This window comes from Tiliqua scincoides, chromosome 2 (assembly GCF_035046505.1).
Source record: "Tiliqua scincoides isolate rTilSci1 chromosome 2, rTilSci1.hap2, whole genome shotgun sequence".
Classification (NCBI taxonomy): Eukaryota; Metazoa; Chordata; class Lepidosauria; order Squamata; family Scincidae; genus Tiliqua; species Tiliqua scincoides.
In genome coordinates this window covers 13,457,558-13,472,376 of record NC_089822.1, presented here as the reverse complement: position 1 = coordinate 13,472,376, position 14,819 = coordinate 13,457,558, and the positions used below count along the sequence as shown (strand labels likewise).

The 14,819-nt window shown below is 42.8% G+C and overlaps 1 protein-coding gene across 1 annotated transcript in view; it reads left to right on the top strand.

Moving 5' to 3' along the window:
- Positions 1–14,438, top strand: part of CCBE1 (collagen and calcium binding EGF domains 1) — a 148,848-nt gene extending 134,410 nt beyond the window's left edge. The window contains exons 5-11 of the mRNA XM_066618142.1: positions 782–919; positions 6,658–6,761; positions 10,464–10,584; positions 12,766–12,905; positions 12,994–13,029; positions 13,617–13,652; positions 14,205–14,438. Of these exons, the coding sequence (XP_066474239.1) occupies positions 782–919; positions 6,658–6,761; positions 10,464–10,584; positions 12,766–12,905; positions 12,994–13,029; positions 13,617–13,652; positions 14,205–14,438 (809 nt within the window). The remainder of the gene's footprint in view (positions 1–781; positions 920–6,657; positions 6,762–10,463; positions 10,585–12,765; positions 12,906–12,993; positions 13,030–13,616; positions 13,653–14,204) is intronic.
- Positions 14,439–14,819: the final 381 nt, after the last annotated feature.

Genomic DNA, 14,819 nt, shown 5'->3' with positions numbered 1-14,819 from the left:
AGATCTATATGCAGAATTGTGTGAACATTTTCTATTGCTCTTTGTTCCCCAAAACAGTCATGGAGTAGCATTATTGCCCAATGCTACTGGATCCATGCTTCTAGTCCCAAAGAAAACTATGCACATTATTACTTCCACTGAAGAAGCACATAAGATTAAGGAGAGGAAGAGTAGCAATTAGGAAAAACTGCAATCACAAGCACCCTTCTTTAGAGATGAGAGCCATTGAAATCAATGGGACTTCTTTGTATAAATCTGTTTAGGAGTGGGACACCAGAATGTAAACATACTGGAGTGGGGAGTGATATTTGAGATGTTTGTTGGTCTCTGCCAAATTTTCTATAAGTTCTGTTCTACAACTGTGGTTGTTGACAGATATAACTGACCTTTATTATTGTATATTTCCAGCCCAACCTATTGGGCTAGTCTGCTGGTAGAGTGAACAAATGTTCCCTTAACCGGTGCAAACCTCCAGGACTGCTCCCCTGCATAATGTAGCACAAGCTTCTTTGGTGCAGTGAAGCAGCCATAATCCACCTCTCCCCACCCATGACAATGTTTATCTTCACAACAACCCTCTGATGTAGTTTAGATTGACTGGAAGTAGCCCAAATCTTTTTCGCTCCACATTTTCTCTGCTCTGCTTCCCTATAATCTCCATATCAAACAGTGTTATTTATATTGAAGGCCACACCTGAATTAGTCTTGAAAAGGAAACATTTAATTCTGATAATTTTTTTGCCATTTTTTTCCCCTCAATGCAACATGCATCCCCTTTCAGATATTGATGAGTGTGCCACAAGCAATGAGCCTCTTTGCCCCCATATCTGCATCAATTCCATTGGCAGCTATCGATGCGAGTGTCACGAAGGTTATATCCGTGAAGATGATGGGAAGACATGCGTCAAAGGAGACAAAGGTAACACACTGGTGTTCCTTAAGTTATACTGGCTTCACATGGTCTGACCTGGTCACAATCGCTGTTTAAACAAATGTTTGCAAAATGGCTTCTGTTCATGTTTCAGAATGTCATGAAATTGCTGAGAAACGTACACTTTGGGTACGGCGGATTTTCATAGCTTTTGTATGCCTATAATCCTTAAAGTTCTCACTTTGAGCCTCATTTTATCCAGCTCTGCACATCACTGTCTGTCAGTGGCTTTACCTAGAGGGGGTGCAAAGCACCAAGTTTTGCAGGGAGCCTCACTGCAGCATGCAAACGGCCCCTCCCCTTTCGAGCCATTCCAGGCAGTGGACACAAAACGGAAGCGTATGCCTATGTTTTGCACCCTTCACCTGGAATGGCTCTAAAGGGAAGGGGAAGAGGCTGCTTGCATGCCGCGGTGAGGCATGCCCTGCAAAACTTGGTGCTTTGCACCCCGTCTAGCTATGCCACTGCTATTTGTTCTTGCAAATCCAGCATTCACTTTTTACCCCCCCCCCCAACACATCTCAAACCCTCTTACTAACGCTAGGTGTGCTTTGTACAAAAAACATGCACCAACCAATTATGAAAGTCAGATGAATATTTTTCCAAATTAACCCATTTGCTTATGAAGCTGGCTAGTGGCATAGTTTTCAGCAAACAGATGGTAGAATAGAATAATCAGGAACAAAACCATGAATATAAATCTTAAACACATCTGTGCATGAACTCAGTCATGAGAATACAGGGGTCACCTTTGAGCTGGAATTATAATGTCTGAATTGTTTTCTAGCTAGAGTTTCAGTGCCATGTAGAATAACAAGTTGTAGCCTCTGGGTCTTATGACTGCTGCTTCGAAACGTTCTACAGTGGAGTGCCATCTTGTGGCAGGTATAGGTATCTGCAGCACCATTGCAAACCTATATAACCCATCCATCAATAACCTATAAAGAATGACATCTGAGTCATATTGCAATGGATTTTAGGCCAGTGAAGCACATCTTCTGATAAATTTCTTCTTGTAAAGAATGTTAATAACATACTAATTTAAAAAAACTTCACATCCTGCCCTGTTTCCAAAAACAACACACATTGCCGAGAAAATTAATCAGTGTGTGTTTATTCCTCAGTACCAAAGGAATGAAGGCTGTCTTGTCTCCCTTAGCCTTTTGAGACTGAATCTGATCTGAGCATTTTGAGGACACCAAAGCAGCACAGAGACTTTGTGACTTGAGGGATCATTTTGCCTGTTACAGAAAAGGCACTGCAGAGCCACGTAGTCGAACAAAGACCAATTTTAGATAATACAAGACAGATGATAAACTAAATAATCCCCACAAGAAAAAGAATGCCTGAAAACCATGTTCTGGCAACAGTACCCAGCATAAGTAAGACAAGACCTTCAAGCGTGTGCCAAATCTGACATACAGCCTTATGTTAACAGTGTTATCAGTTGTAGCTGCTGTGACCCTTAGCTTCCTGGGTAAAAGGGAACCAATGTCAGACAAGAGAGCACCAAGCACTGTTGTTGGCAGCCTTCAGTCTCAAAAGACTATGGTATCGCGCTCTGAATGGTGGTTCTGGCACAGTGTCTAGTGTGGCTGAAAAGGCCGATTCGGGAGTGACAATCCCTTCCACACTGGGAGCAAGTGCAGTCTGTCCCTGGTCTGTCTCCCTGGCTGTGGGCCTTCCTTCTTTGCCTCTTAGCCTCAGACTGTTGGCCAAGTGTCTTTTCAAACTGGGAAAGGCCATGCTGCACAGTCTGCCTCCAAGCGGGCCGCTCAGAGGCCAGGGTTTCCCACCTGTTGAGGTCCACTCCTAAGGCCTTCAGATCCCTCTTGCAGATGTCCTTGTATCGCAGCTGTGGTCTACCTGTAGGGCGCTTTCCTTGCACAAGTTCTCCATAGAGGAGATCCTTTGGGATCTGGCCATCATCCATTCTCACGACGTGACCGAGCCAGCGCAGGCGTCTCTGTTTCAGCAGTGCATACATGCTAGGGATTCCAGCTCGTTCCAGGACTGCGTTGTTTGGAACTTTGTCCTGCCAGGTGATGCCGAGGATTATTAAATTTGTTAAAATTCAATGATCATCAACACACAAGGAGTTTAGACTGCCCCTGGTCTGCTGAATGGGAACAAGAGAAAATAGCTCATAACAACTGGTTTGTGACATCAACTTCATTTGTTGGAATCATGGAGAAACAGTTATCACAAGAAAAATACATTGTGATAATTGAGAGGCACGGCTGTTATCCTCACATGCCTCCATAGGCTCTGGTGCTGAAATTACACTCTCTGAGAATGTCAGCATTTGTTTTGTAAAAATCTGGATTCTAGTGTTTATCACTGTGGTACAATGGGAAGAAACTTGTCAGCAGAACCACTGAAAGATCAAAAATCAGTCTCTCACATCTGTTTATATCTAGAAAAGGATCTGGGGAAGGGGGAACTGAGGTCTCAGTCCTATGCATGCTAACTTAGGAATGAATCCTGCTGAACTCAGTGCATAAGGCTGGGCTGTGAGCTGTATCACCTGGCCAATCATTGGCCTAAAATGGACATAGGGAGCTAATTATACCACATTTTAAGCAAAAAGTTACTACATATATCACTAGGGTGTATATTTTCTGACATTATATAATTGCACTGTGCAAGCACAGACATTGCTACTGAAGCCGGACATCAGCTTATATAGAATCTCGGCATTCATCTTTAAAATAGAACATTTCTTATTAAGATAACTAAAGCAGTGTCTTTTAAAAAGAATTTATATAAAATGTTTTATAGATGGTATTTAACTCCAGAGAAATTAGCAAAAATGTATTCTGGGTCATCAAATAAGTGTTGGAAATGTAAAGAGGTTGAAGGAACCTTTTATCATATGTGGTGGACATGTGAAAAAGCAAAGAAATACTGGAGATACATAAATTCTTGCAAGAGATATTGAATTGTGTATTGCCATAAAAACCAGAAATATTCCTCCTAAATGTGACATCAGAAATTAAAGACTAATATAGAAAATACCTTATTGTACATATTGTTACAGCGGCAAGCATACTGTTTGCGCAAAATTGGAAATCTAGAGAAAATTTAACAGACAAAATTTATGAAACAGCAGAAATGGAAGTTTTAACAGAAAGAATGAAAGATTTAGGTAGAGTAAGAAAATATTGGAAGCCTTTTTATGATTGGATGATAATCTCAGTTAAACAATAGTGAGTGTTTAGATAAATTTAAATTTTTATAATGGCAAATATGATAGCTTTTGTATTGAAGATTATTGTGTTTTTTCAGTCATTTGATTGCTTTTCTTTTCTTTCTTTTTTTTAAATAATGCATGTTGTAATCTAGGGCCATATCCTCATGTGTAACCTGTGTAGTACCTGCCCAAAGTCTAACCCATTTTCCTCACCTGTATCTGTAATAAATAAATAAAATACTTAATTAAAAAAATAAAATAGAACATTTCTGTCCACTAAAGGTACAAAGACAAGTTTGGGAGCGTACAATCAGTTTGAGGTTGTCAGGAGAGACAGGCGGCTGAGCAGTGGTCAGGGCGTGAGACTTCACTGACCTGCTCTGCTTTCTTGGTCATTAAAGAGAAGAGAACACAAATGTTGCTTTCTTGAGCTAGCATATGCATTAATCTGGTGCGGCTTTTTAATGTTTAAAGCCTCATATAAGCGTTGTATAAGCAAGGTCTTTTGGTAATATAGGCTTTAGCCTGGGGTGCCAAGCATAAGACCCGCAGGCTGGATCTGGCCCATGGAAGGACTAAGAGCCTAATCCTATTCAATTTCCCAGTGCCAGTGGAGCCATGTCAATGGAACAAGCACTGCCTCCTATGGTGGGGAAGCAGAGGCCTCCTAAAGGTGTGGGAACACTTGTTCCCTTACCTCAGGGCAGCATTGTGGTTGCACCCGTACTGGAAAGATGGATTGGGCCCTCAATGGCCCAAGTAATAAAGGGCTCTCCCAGCACTACTCCATTCAGCAGCACTGCTTCTGCCAAAGCACTAAGAGGGAGAGACGGAAAGAAGCCTCAGAAGGCAACCAATGCTATGGGCCATTGCTATGGGCAACCAATGCTATGGGCCGTCAGACCAAGGCGGGTGAGAGTGAGACACTGCCGAGGTACTGGGAGAGCCCACTTATCATTCATGTTGTCCTTTCACCATGCAGCTTCTGCCAAGGTGTCACTTCAAAGAGCACCTCTCTGCTACTGGGTGCAAAGTATTGCTGTAGCTAAAGTGGCATTGCTGAAAGGGTGGCCTGCCTGATATTTGGGCTCTCCCATATCTTGAAAATATTATGAAGTCTTATATATTTTCTCTTCTGTCATTTGCAGCTAATGACTACCTAAGTGATAAAAAGGGCTTATTTCTTATCACTGTCTGCTTAATGCTGTCACTTCCTGCATAATGACATCACTTCTGGCCCTAAGCAGGCACCATGAGTGCTATTTGGCCCACTGTATGAAATGCATTTGACTCCCCTGCTCTACCCATATACCAGTCAAAGAAGCCTGGTGCATTGAGGCCCTGATTGACCCCATGCACGTTTCCAAAATGACTGGCTGGGAGTCATACAGGCCTTCCTCCCAACACCCTGCTCTGGCTAAAAGAAGGGGGATCAGCTAGAACAGCAAGGAAGTTTGCTAACCAAAAAAAGCCAGAGTAAATCAGTAGATTCTCTGTAACCTTGATAAAGATTACTGGGTTATTGAATCAGGCAACTTGGATACTCCTTTTCTGATCTCTGGAACCTGTTTAGACCCTCCCCCCGTTATTCCACCTTGCCCTGCACTCTGCTTAACTGTGGACCAAATCCTATCCAACTTTCCAGCACTGATGCAGCTGTGGCAGCTGAGTGCGCAGTGCATCCTATGGTGGTGAGGGCAGTCGCAGAGGCCTCCTCAAGTAAGGGAACATTTGTTCCGTTACCTCAGGGTTGCATTGTGGCTGCATCAGCCCTGGAAAGTTGGATAGGATTGGGCCCTGTGTCTGTGTATGACATTGGCCAGTCATGGGAGCAATATGAGAAAGTAAAAAATTAAAAGAACGAGTTACTTTTCCTTACTTTGACTTTCTTTTCTGAAGTATAGAGAGCCCTGGAAAGTAGAGACTTCTTGTGTTCACGTTTATTCCCCGCATTCCAATGACTCCAGCATCTCATTGCTAGACATCACAGAGTCCTTTTTTTTGTGATTGTGGCTCTGAACCTTTGCCCCAGCTCTGTACTCTTGGAGCCCCATTGCAGAGCAACATAATCAGCGATGATAAAGGCCGCTTTTGTGCAAATTGTGAGCAAAAGGTCACATTGCATGGGATATCTGCACAATTTACAGTGTATGAAAATTGGCCCTTTGAGGAGGATTATAAATCACTTTGGGTCCATACAGTAAAGACTCAGATAAAAGTAGAGAGGTAAACATTTTTTCTCCTGAGATATAAAAGGAGTTTCACAAAAGGCATTAAGACCTGCTAACTAGAAACAGCTGCTGCTAAGACTGTGTGCTGCAATCTTGCTAAGGATTTGTCCAGCCTTTCATGGTGATTCACAACTGAAAAAGGCTGTTAATACCAAGTGCACCTCCATCTCACGAAACGGCCAGGAAGGAAGACTTCAAAGTTTTGCCCATGCAGAGCTCTCTGGAAATTTTTCCCCTGCTCTGTTTTCTTTCCTCTTCAAGACACTATATATATTTGAAACTAGGTGCTTTTTTTTAAACAGGATTTTCTGAGAAGACGGATAATGTGGTGAAACCAGGGGCCTGCTGTGCCTCTTGCAAAGAATTCTATCAAATCAAACAAACAGTGTTGCAACTGAAACAAAAGGTACAGGAGTTCTTTTTCTTTTGATCACAAGTTTTGCCAGATTTAAATAACTGTAGATTTAAATAAAACGTGTGCTGTAGATAAAGATGTATAGAGGACTATGGGCACAGTTTGGCAATGGGATTAATTACCAAGGGAGGCTGTGGAATCTCATTCCTCAAAAGACATTTAAAAACAGCTAAGGCCCTGTCACTTAACAGACTATGGTCTGATGAGGGGCTGTCTTTGAAGACAATTAAGAAACTTCTGTTGGTCCAGAGCATGGCTGTCAGAATGCTAATTGGAGCGCTCTCTCCCCCCCCCCTCTCTCTCTCTCTCTCTGTGTCCATCAGACATATGTCAGATAGTCATGAGGGACAAGCCTTCTCAGTAGTGTTGCTGAATCTCTGGAATGCCATTGCCAAAGGAGGCCAACCCAATCTTATTGGACATACTTTTTTGCACGCAAGACTGGGCACAATCCCAACCTTGAGTTCAATTATCAATTAATTGATAAAATCAATTAATTTTTATCAATTAATTGATAAAATCAATTAATTTTTATCAATTAATTGATAAAATCAATTAATTTTTATCAATTAATTGATAAACGTGCCGTAAAGCAAGTTTGTGCCTCCATGGGAGGAAGCCAGGCTGGCGGTCCCAGAAGCGCTGGCCTGCAGAGGCTGGCAGAGGCCTCCGCACTGGAAGGAGCCGACGCAAGGGTGACAGGTAGGCATGGGGGGGTAGGGAGGGAGGCTTTCCTGGGCAGGAGGGGAGGGCGATGGGCGGCCCTAGGGGCAAGCGAGCGAGGAGAGGGAGGCGGGGCTGGGATCCAGCAGTTATGGAATGCTTGTCGCAACCCCTGTCCCCGGGGAGAATGGAGCGGCTTCAAGCAGCTCCACTCTCCTTGGACTTGTGCTACTTCAGGAGGTGGTGCAAGTCCGAGGAGACCCATTGGGGCCAGCAGCCCTTACCCAGGGGTAAGGGGAAGAGTTTCCCCTTGCCTCTGGCTAAGCCGGTTCTGATCACAATCCTGCGCTGGATACAGCGCAAGCCTCCTGGCTTGCCTGTTCCAGTGCAAGTTAGGATTGCGCCCATATTCTCTAGCAGGAATTTTCAGGCTCTGCTTTTTGAAAAGGGCTTTAGTTGCTGCTATTCAGACATTGTTTTCAGTTTATTGTATTTTTAGAGTTACTGTAATCTTATTGTTTTGCATGTGTGTGTGTTGTTTTAAACTTTGGATAGCTACCTGTACAAAGGTGGTATAAAATGCCACCAAATGCCTCAGGGAGCACAAAAGACAACAAGAGACCTGCATCCTGGTGCCCTCCCTTGCATCTGGCATAGCCCTTTTCTAAAATCAGGAAGTTGCACATACCCATTATGGCTGGTAACCCATAGTGGATTTTTCCTCCAGAAACTTGTCCAATCCATTTTTAAAGGCATCTAGGCCAGATGCCATCACCACATGCTGTGGCAAGGAGTTCCACAGACCAACTACACGCTGAGTAAGCCAAGCTCACCTAGGGTGACAGTGAAGCCCAATAAGCCTAGGGAATACCCCAAATAAATGGAGTATGATCCCTTAACCGTGTCCTCTGCAAAATGCAGTTCTTCTGTGAAGAAGATGCAGAGGTTCCTTGGAAGGAAATGGGTTCATAGAAGGTAGAAACCTTTTAAAAACTATTGGTCTATTCCTTCTTTTCTACCATCCCTTGATGGAGTTGCAAAACTAGTCTGGGACTGCTTGCCAAAAGAAATAAATAACAGGCTACCCAGTCATGCAGTGCAATCCCATGTGTGGAAAAATTCCCCCTGCACATGTGCTTGCTCAGATACATGTAAGTATGTATTTAATTAGAAATAAGCATTACATTTCATCCAGGCAATCTGTCTCCAGATCAACTCAGCAGCAGTTTCTCTACCAGAACCTCATCAAAATCACAAGGCAGGTAACACTGAGAGCTAGCTCTCATGTTGTGACAGTTACCCCTTTGAATGCATTCCCCATAAATATTTTAAGCCCTGATAGAGAGAATTAATATGTGAGAATAGAATGGAATAAAATAATTTTGGACCATGATTCTAAGCCTAAATCAACAAGATTGAATGAAACTGAAATTAGGTCAGTGACTGTTAATATGTATCAATTAATTTTTCACATTTTTAGACCACCCTTCCTCTAAGGAGCTCAGGGCAGTGTACAGACTTCTTTCCCTCCTTTTGTCCTCACAACAACCACGTGAGATAGGATAGGCTGAGAGAAACTGACTGGCCCAGGTCACCAAGGAAGCTTCATCGCTAACAGGGAATCTGAACCTGGATCCTCCAGGTCTAAATCCTACTTCTGAACCACTATACCATCCTGGTTCTCTGCCTCGGACGATAATAATGAATCAGAAGCACAGATCCTGGCGCTAAAATCCACAAAAGGCAAAGTTGTCATTCCAGGAGAATGTTTGAGCATGCAGGATGTTTAGGTGGATTAGTGCACAACTTGCATACCCTTCGGTACCAGACTGAGGGCCAGTCCTATCCCACTTTTCAGCACTATGTTCCCTTACCTTGAGGGGGTATCTGTGATTACCCTTTCACCACAGGATGCAGCACACACCCTGCTGGCATGGCTGTATCAGTACTGCAAAGTTAGATAAGATTGGGCCCTGAGACAACCAGTTGGCTTCTGTTGTTCCCGAATGGCCTTGATTGAGATGCCTGGGGTTGTCTGATATAGGGCACAATCCTAACCAGGTCTACTCAGAAGCAAGTCCTATTTTGTTCAATGGGCTTACTCTCAGGAAAGTGTGGTTAGGATTGCAGCCACAGATGAGCAAGTGCGTGATCATGCAGTTAAAATTACATATGCAGCCAGGAGAGAATGAGTGCTCGTACTCTGAAGTATTTTGGTGACTTGGAAGTAAAAGACACCAAAGCTCAGGAGTAGAGCATACGCTTTGGGTGCAGAAAGATTCAATCTCTGCTTAAAGGATCACAGAAAGGCCTGTGCCCAAGATCCTTGAGAGCTGCTTTCATCCAGATTAGACAGTACTGGGCTAGATGAATGGATGATCTGATTGTGTACAAGGCGGTTTCATATGTTCATCTTTCCCCCTCATCCTGACTATTAATGAGATGCTAAGGGCGAATTTCATTTTCACCTTGCACTGAGTCCATGGATCAACTTCAAGACTGGTACTGTCTATTATAACATTCTGGCTTTTTCAGGGGACAGAGTATAATCTGAATGCTTAGCCTTAAATTCACCTCCCATTCATGTTATGGTCTGAACGTAATGCACTGAAATGCAGATTTGTGGAACTCTTGCAAGCACCACAATGAGATGTCTTTGAACATGTTAAACCAGAGGTTCCCAGCCTGTGAGTCAGGACCCACAGGTGGGTCGCAACCTGATTTTTGGTGGGTCACCAAAGGGTGATGGAAAAATCAGATACTGTAGCTGCTAATTACCCTACAAAGAACTCAGCTCCTGCAGTCTGCAAGCATGTGTAAATATAGAGAGAGAAAGTCTGATTGTCTTTTTTCTAATTATTATTATTTACAAATAAATTAAAAATTGGTTCTTTCTAGATCTCCTTTTTTAAAGTCTCGTAAACCTAGGTGGGTCCTCACAGTGTGTTGTTTTAAAAAGTGGGTCCTGGTGTTTAAAAGTTTGGAACCACTGTGCTAAACAGCTGATTATTAATGTTTTCTTTGTTGCAGGTTGCTTTGTTACCCAACAATGCTGCTGACCTTAGCAAGCCAATCACTGGGGAAAAAGTGCTTGCATCCAATGCTTACATACCAGGTCCTCCTGGGCAACCAGGTGATCGGGGTCCTCCAGGTAAGGCAATAGAGCAGACCATTCCTATATTTAAAAGATGGATTAAAAGCATCATTTAAAGTTTTATATAATTATTAACACTGCTTTGGTCCACACACCCACACTTTCACACTCACTCAATTTAACTGCCCCATTTGCAGGCAAAGATGTTGCAAAGCATAGGGGTGTGTGAAATTGGGCTTGGGGTGAAACTTGCAAGGGTTGACGGTGCTCTTTCCAGTGGGTCTGGGTTGACAGGCACCATTTTTTCCAGAAACCTCTGAAAATGATGCTACATGATAACGCAGCATCACCTTGATTTGGGTTTCTGGGAGAAAGATGGTGGGTGTGTCAGCCTACAATTACAGTGAGTAAAACGATTACTGCTGTGAAACAAGTAGCTGCAAAAGGGGTGGGGGGTAAGCTAGAAACTCTCAGCTCAGTTCTATAACATTTGCATCCCACTTTTCTTCCAAAGAGCTTAAAATAATAAATTATTTCATTTTATCCTTGCAACAGCTCTGTAGATAGGTTGAGAGTTAGTAGTTTTCCCCCAAAACATCTATGTTCTAAACTATACATTACATTAAATGCATAATTTGGCCTTTCATGTTTTTAGAGCATAAATAGCAACCTCGATCCTATCCAGATCCTATCCAGATTGGGCACAGTGTGAGTGAGGGGGGCCTTTCTCTCACTGTGATCCTGGTGAAAATTCCCCCTCTAGCTGCTGTTTGCTAGGGGGGAACTTCAATTGAAGCCAAAAACAGTTTCCGCCTCAAGACAACTTCAAGGAAACATTTTCATCAGAATCATAACACAAGGGGAAAGTGTAAAATATCCCCTCCGTGTGCCATAGTCACCATCCTATTTATCCCCCTATATGTCCCCTGGGAATATTTGGTAAATGGCATAAATTTCATCAACACGATCAGTGTTTCCTTGCCTCAATTCCCATTTATTGGTTGCCTCTGTCACGAGGGCAGGGAATCACTGATCATGATGCTGTCACATCACACAACGCATCATTGTACAAAATATTAATGGGGGATACATAGGGCCTTGATGCCAAGCTCTTTCCATCTGGCATGTCCCATAGCATGAGCTGTCCAAGGTGCTGTAGTATTAAATTCTTCTGTTTGCCTAACCTAACACAATCTTCCCAAACTATAGACTTATTTGTTGCTTGAGTAGTGAACCTATGAACTGAGAATCACAAAAGGGTTCTCAACTTTCCTTGAACATTTAAACCTCAAAACTACATACACTCATTCCACAGAAATAGGTACAGTACTGTATTATTATTCTTACAATATAAAATAAGTGTTTAGTAAATTGTCTCTTCCTCGATGTACTTTTTATTGTAGCATAATCTTATTATTAATATGAACTCATTTTAGCCAAGTTATAGACAGTGACATAGCTAGAAGGGGTGTAAAGCACTAAGTTTTTCAGGGAGTCTCGCCACAGAGTGCAAGTGAATGCCTCTGTTTTGCTCTCACTGTCTGGAATGGCTCCGGGGAGGGGCCATGTGCAGGCTGCGGGGCATGCACTTTGCACCCCCTCTAGCTACACCACTGGTTATGGGCCAGATATGACAAACATCTGGGCTGATTGTTACTGGTCAGTTTCCACTGCAACCAGGTACCTGTTCAAATGTTCACAATACAGTGGAATTTCATGAACTGTACTAACTTTGAATATGATACCTGTTTATGAATGTAAAAGCACATTGTGCTTCCTTTTGTATTAAATGTATATGCTCTGATCACACAAATACTGTCCCCACAAGTTTCCTTGCTGTATGGGGCACCATGTGCAAATCCCCTACCTTTGCCCATCCAGTCTGATCCTGTCTGAAGGCTTGTCCAAGCTGGCATTTCATTTCAGCTCACAAAGTGGGTGAATCTCAAGAATTCTGTTGCTTACCAAGTTGCTCAGCAAACAGGATGCTAATGAGCTGGGTGTGTATGTGTGGCTGGTAAGATGTTTGTGTTCATGTTCCTGCTGGGTCTTTTAATTGTCCAGATGCAGCCAGCCAAGTGTGAGAGAGTCACTGTTTTATCATTCTCACCAAATAGAATTGAGGCAAGTTGCACAAGAAAGCACCACTTCTTCCCAGTGTCCCCTTAGGTCAACACCATTCACCAACTGCAACTATATTTTTCCCAAAATGACAGCCTTGTCTCCTTTGCATTGCAGGTGCTGCAGGGCCAAAAGGAAGCCCAGGATTTCCTGGATCTCCTGGTCCCCCAGGTCTGCCAGGCCCTAGAGGAGCCATGGGGCCTATGGGGCCATCTCCAGATTTGTCGCATATTAAGCAGGGCAGGAGGGGCCCTGTGGTCAGTATTTTATCTCCATAGAATAAATGTATAGAGTGTGCTTTCATAGCATTGCATGTTTCTTGAGGGCTGTGGTTTTGTCTTACAGGGTCCTCCAGGTGCACCAGGGAGAGATGGGGCAAAGGTGAGCAAGCAAATCTTAATAGTTTTTCCCCTGAAAGTATCTCACTATATCTTTTAAAACATCAGATTCAGCTCCTGTCAACCTGAGAGGATGGAATGGGGAAAGTTGGGGGAAAGTTTGGGGGGAAAGTGATCTATCACAGGGAGTAACACAGTCCCTCATTGCTCAGACCAGTGAGAACAAGCCTCCATGGCAGTTCTTGATATGAGTCATTTGACCCACTCTGAAGTTTTATTCGTCTGGTTTCCCTGTTCCCTTCCCTTAGCCAGTATATGGTAGTGTCACACAGGCTGATTCTGTGCCACTTTGAGCTCTCAGGTCCCAGAACCCATTACCTTTGGTGGGATTTACTTCTCAGCAAACACTACACATCTTACTTTTAGCATGTAATTCAAAGTATAAATTCTTCCACAAACAGAATGGCAGTGTGACCCATCCCTAAGTGTAATCAACCACCATTAAGTGATTTTGAGTGGTGAAAATGGGAAGACGTTCTTGGTATAAGCAAGAGCCTCAACACAGAAGGGGCCAACAAGTTGTAGTTCAGTTTTAATTGATATAGTAAAGCAGAATGATGTTTATTTCAGGGCGAGAGAGGAGCACCAGGAGAAAAAGGACCACCTGTAAGTATCCTACCCAGTTCAAAGGAAGATTTTTTTAAAAACAACAGTAGAGTGCCAAACTATTGTAGGTGTGTGACAGAGAGAAAGACAGAGAGAGAAAGAGAGTTGTGTTCATCATCATCATCATCAAACTGCTATTAAAGAATTAACTATGAGTTTATTTTATTTCTGTTTAGTTAGAGTGAAAATAAATAAATAAATAAAATAGATACCCTAAATCTCTGTTCTCCCTGGGAGGAGTGTTGCCGAGTCTGAAAGCCACAATCAAAAAGTTCTTTTCATGGGTTGCAATTTACTCAGAGGTAAGTCCCATTCTGTTCAATGCCGTTTACTCACAGGTAACCGTGCATACAATTGCCGTCTTAAATATTGTAAAATTCTCATTTGAAATTTGCAGGCAGGGATGATTCATGTCAGGATATTTGATTTTAGACTTTTTAAAAACGAATTGGCCTTTTGTATTTCTGTGATTTGGAACCTGTCCAAACAACTGGTACTTTGACAATGTAAAAGCACTAGAAACATGAAATGACATCCTTGTGATACTTGTAGGGGCCACCCGGTTCCTTTGACTTCCTCTTACTCATGATGGCGGACATCAGAAATGACATTGCTGAGCTACAAGAGAAGGTGTTTGGGCACAGGACTCATTCATCAACAGAAGAGTTTCCATTACCTCAGGAATTTACAAACTATCAGGACGTGATAGATGTGGGATCTGGAGAAGACTATAAACAGAGGACTATATCAACAGACTCCGGGACATACAGAGAAGGCCATCATTAAACAAAGCATGTGATACAGAAAGAATAAAGCATTGTAAAGTGGTGATCGACAAATCACTTAAGCCAGCATACTTGCATGTATCAGCCTAACAGTTTCATGTTTCAGTGGAACTACCACATTCCTTTCCCTCCTAAGTACTGCAGTGCAGGCAGGACCAAATTAAAAGCCAGGCTACCTAATCGGAGGGTTCAGTTATGTATTTGTTGCAAGTGTGTACCACTTCATACTGTAAGTAAGGAAGTGCATGCTAGATTGCTTCCCCACATTTGAAAACAAAACGAGAAAGCACCAACCCTGCATGTAAAAAGCCAGAATATCGGGGGGGGGGCGGGAATTTTGATGCTAACTTTCTCCCTGACATGGAATAATTTTCTGTTTTTT